This window comes from Chinchilla lanigera, unplaced genomic scaffold (genome assembly GCF_000276665.1).
Source record: "Chinchilla lanigera isolate Chin_1 unplaced genomic scaffold, ChiLan1.0 scaffold00006, whole genome shotgun sequence".
NCBI classification, from domain to species: Eukaryota; Metazoa; Chordata; class Mammalia; order Rodentia; family Chinchillidae; genus Chinchilla; species Chinchilla lanigera.
In genome coordinates this window covers 30,266,059-30,268,538 of record NW_004955407.1, presented here as the reverse complement: position 1 = coordinate 30,268,538, position 2,480 = coordinate 30,266,059, and the positions used below count along the sequence as shown (strand labels likewise).

At 35.7% G+C, this 2,480-nt stretch overlaps 1 protein-coding gene across 1 annotated transcript in view; it reads right to left on the bottom strand.

Annotated features, from left to right (window-relative positions):
• Nucleotides 1-2,393: 2,393 nt before the first annotated feature.
• LOC102010870 (keratin-associated protein 20-2-like) overlaps nucleotides 2,394-2,480 on the bottom strand; it is a 291-nt gene continuing 204 nt past the window's right edge. The window contains exon 2 of the mRNA XM_005375652.1: nucleotides 2,394-2,479. Within this exon, the coding sequence (XP_005375709.1) occupies nucleotides 2,394-2,479 (86 nt within the window). The remainder of the gene's footprint in view (nucleotide 2,480) is intronic.

The following is a 2,480-nucleotide window of genomic DNA, read 5'->3' as shown; positions in this document are numbered from 1 at the left end:
GATCTTTTAAAAATATGCTTAGTGAAATTATTGCCATTAAGGGAGTTAAGTTACATATGTATGTGAAGAAAAATAAGTATAATTCCAGGGAAATAGATACTAAGGGAATTTGTCATTAATAGACTTGCACTTTAAGAAGTACTAAATGAAATTCTTTTTTTTTTTTTTTTTTTTTTTTTTGGTTTTTCTCCGGTACCGGGAACCGAACTCACGACCTTGCACTTGCCAGGCAGGCGCTTTTGCCGCTGAGCTAAGTCCCCAGCCCCTCTAAATGAAATTCTTTAAACAGAAAGAAAATGAATTCAGTGAGAATCACAAAAATTAAGTAGGGAGCAAGGAATGTGTAAACATTTGTATTTGTATGAACAAATACAAGTGGATACTGTCTACATAAATCATCATCATCATCATCATCACCATCTCCTCTGTGGAACAAAAATATATGTGAAACCGGCACACTTGCAGCAATAATACAAAGACTGTAGTGTAATTTTGGTTAGTACGTTTTAAGGCTCTAGCACTATATAAGTACATAGTAAAAATGCTAATTTCTGATAGGATACAGTAAGTAAGGAACACATGCTTTATTCTCTAGGGAGCCACTATAAGAAATGTAAGAGGATAAATACTTTCAGGTTGAGAGGGAAAATGGAATACAATTAAATATGTCAAGGAAAACAAACAGAAGAAATGAAACAAAACCATTAAACTAAACATAATACAGATAGAAGAGTGTTAGAGTGAAGCCCAAATACATCAGTAATATAAATGAATTAAATACTTCATAAAAATAATTGCAGACTTAGAAAAATGCAATATCCGACTGTTTAGACTAGGCGGAGTTCTATCATATATCAGGAAAGTAAGAAGAGAGAAAAGCTCTGTATTGCAAATAGATAAGATAAAAGCATTGTGGCTATGTTAATATCAAACATGATAGAGTTGAAGGTAATAAAACTGCCAGAAATAAAGAAGAAGCTATTATAATTGTTGTGGGGCTGATTCATCAGGAAACCTTAAACAACTTTTACTTGATATAGTATAAATAACACAGCTAAAGTGGTAAGCAAAATATTTGCCACAATTATGATTGTCTGAAATAGAATACATACCTTGATAACTGAGAGAATGAGCTAATAAAAATAGAAATAAGCAAGGGCACAGTGGACCTAAAAATATAATTCATAAAGTTGACAAATGGATACAAACACGAGATCAAACCCAACCTAAGAAAACAGTGCATGCAGCATTTATGGAACTGATTACAAGGTATCTGTGTAAGCCTCAGAGGATGACAGAGGACGTCAGCAAGTGATACAGTCAGAGGCAGAGCTTATGAAGGGTGAGGGGATTATGGTGCTCTACTTCCCCGTGTATTTGCTTACTAATGTTTCAGAAGCTGGGGGCGCTGTTAGGAGATGGGAGCCTCATTAGAGGCTGGTCTCTGAGTGTGGGCTTGAAAGCTCTGCCCCCCTGCTGGGCTCCCCTGTTCTCTCTCTGCTTTTTCTTGTCATGAGATGAACAGCTTATGCTTGTCCAGGTGTTGGCACCATGCTATTTCTGCATTGGAGTCTGCTGTGCATCAGCCAAAATAAACCTATCCTCTTCTGTGCTGTGAGTGGCATGTTTTCTGTCTAAGCGATAAGAAATGTGCCTAGGACAACACCTAAAATTATCTACTATGCAGAACTTTTTTAAAAAAAATACTTGACAGAGTCAGAACACTAGTGCTATAATCCAACCACTGGGGTTGCAAAAGACATGAAACAAAGATGCAGTTTTAAATGGTCTGCTATGAATCTTATTGTAGATCCTATTGTAGAAATAGCCACTTAAAAAAAAAAACTCTGATGAGAAGAACAGGAGCAAACACAAATGGTAAGAAAGATTAAAAGACATGTGCAAAACAAGTTTGCACGCTCTGTGGTAAGGAGCTCATAGTTTTACCCAATAAGTTTAGACACCTAATTATCTAAAAAGGGCTCCCTCCTTTCTGTCTTTCTCTCTGTATGTCTTACTCAAACACCACAGCTGCACACATACAACTAATCATACAGAAATACACAAGTATAGAAGCAAAACTAATAGTTTGGAAGCACAGTACAAAGCAAAATTTCTGATGAAACGGTTTTATTTAATGATGTATCTTTTTATACAAAAATGAGAGTCAAATTTGATCACATCTTATAAAGCATAAGAATAATACAGAAACGTTTCCACAATATCACATAATCAAAATGATACTAAGTAAAAATGTCTTGCTGAATTTAATTTTTTTAGATAATTTTCTATATAGTTGGTGTTTTTGAAGACATGTTTTTCATGTGAAGGAAATTGGAGCTAATTCTAGTAAAGAAGTTATAGCCTACAGGCTAAGAAGCTGTGGAAATTCCTCAGTAGAAGCCATAGGACCAGTATCTTCTACAGCACAGGGGGCGGCAACAGCCATAACCATAGCCACCATAGCCACCATAGCCACC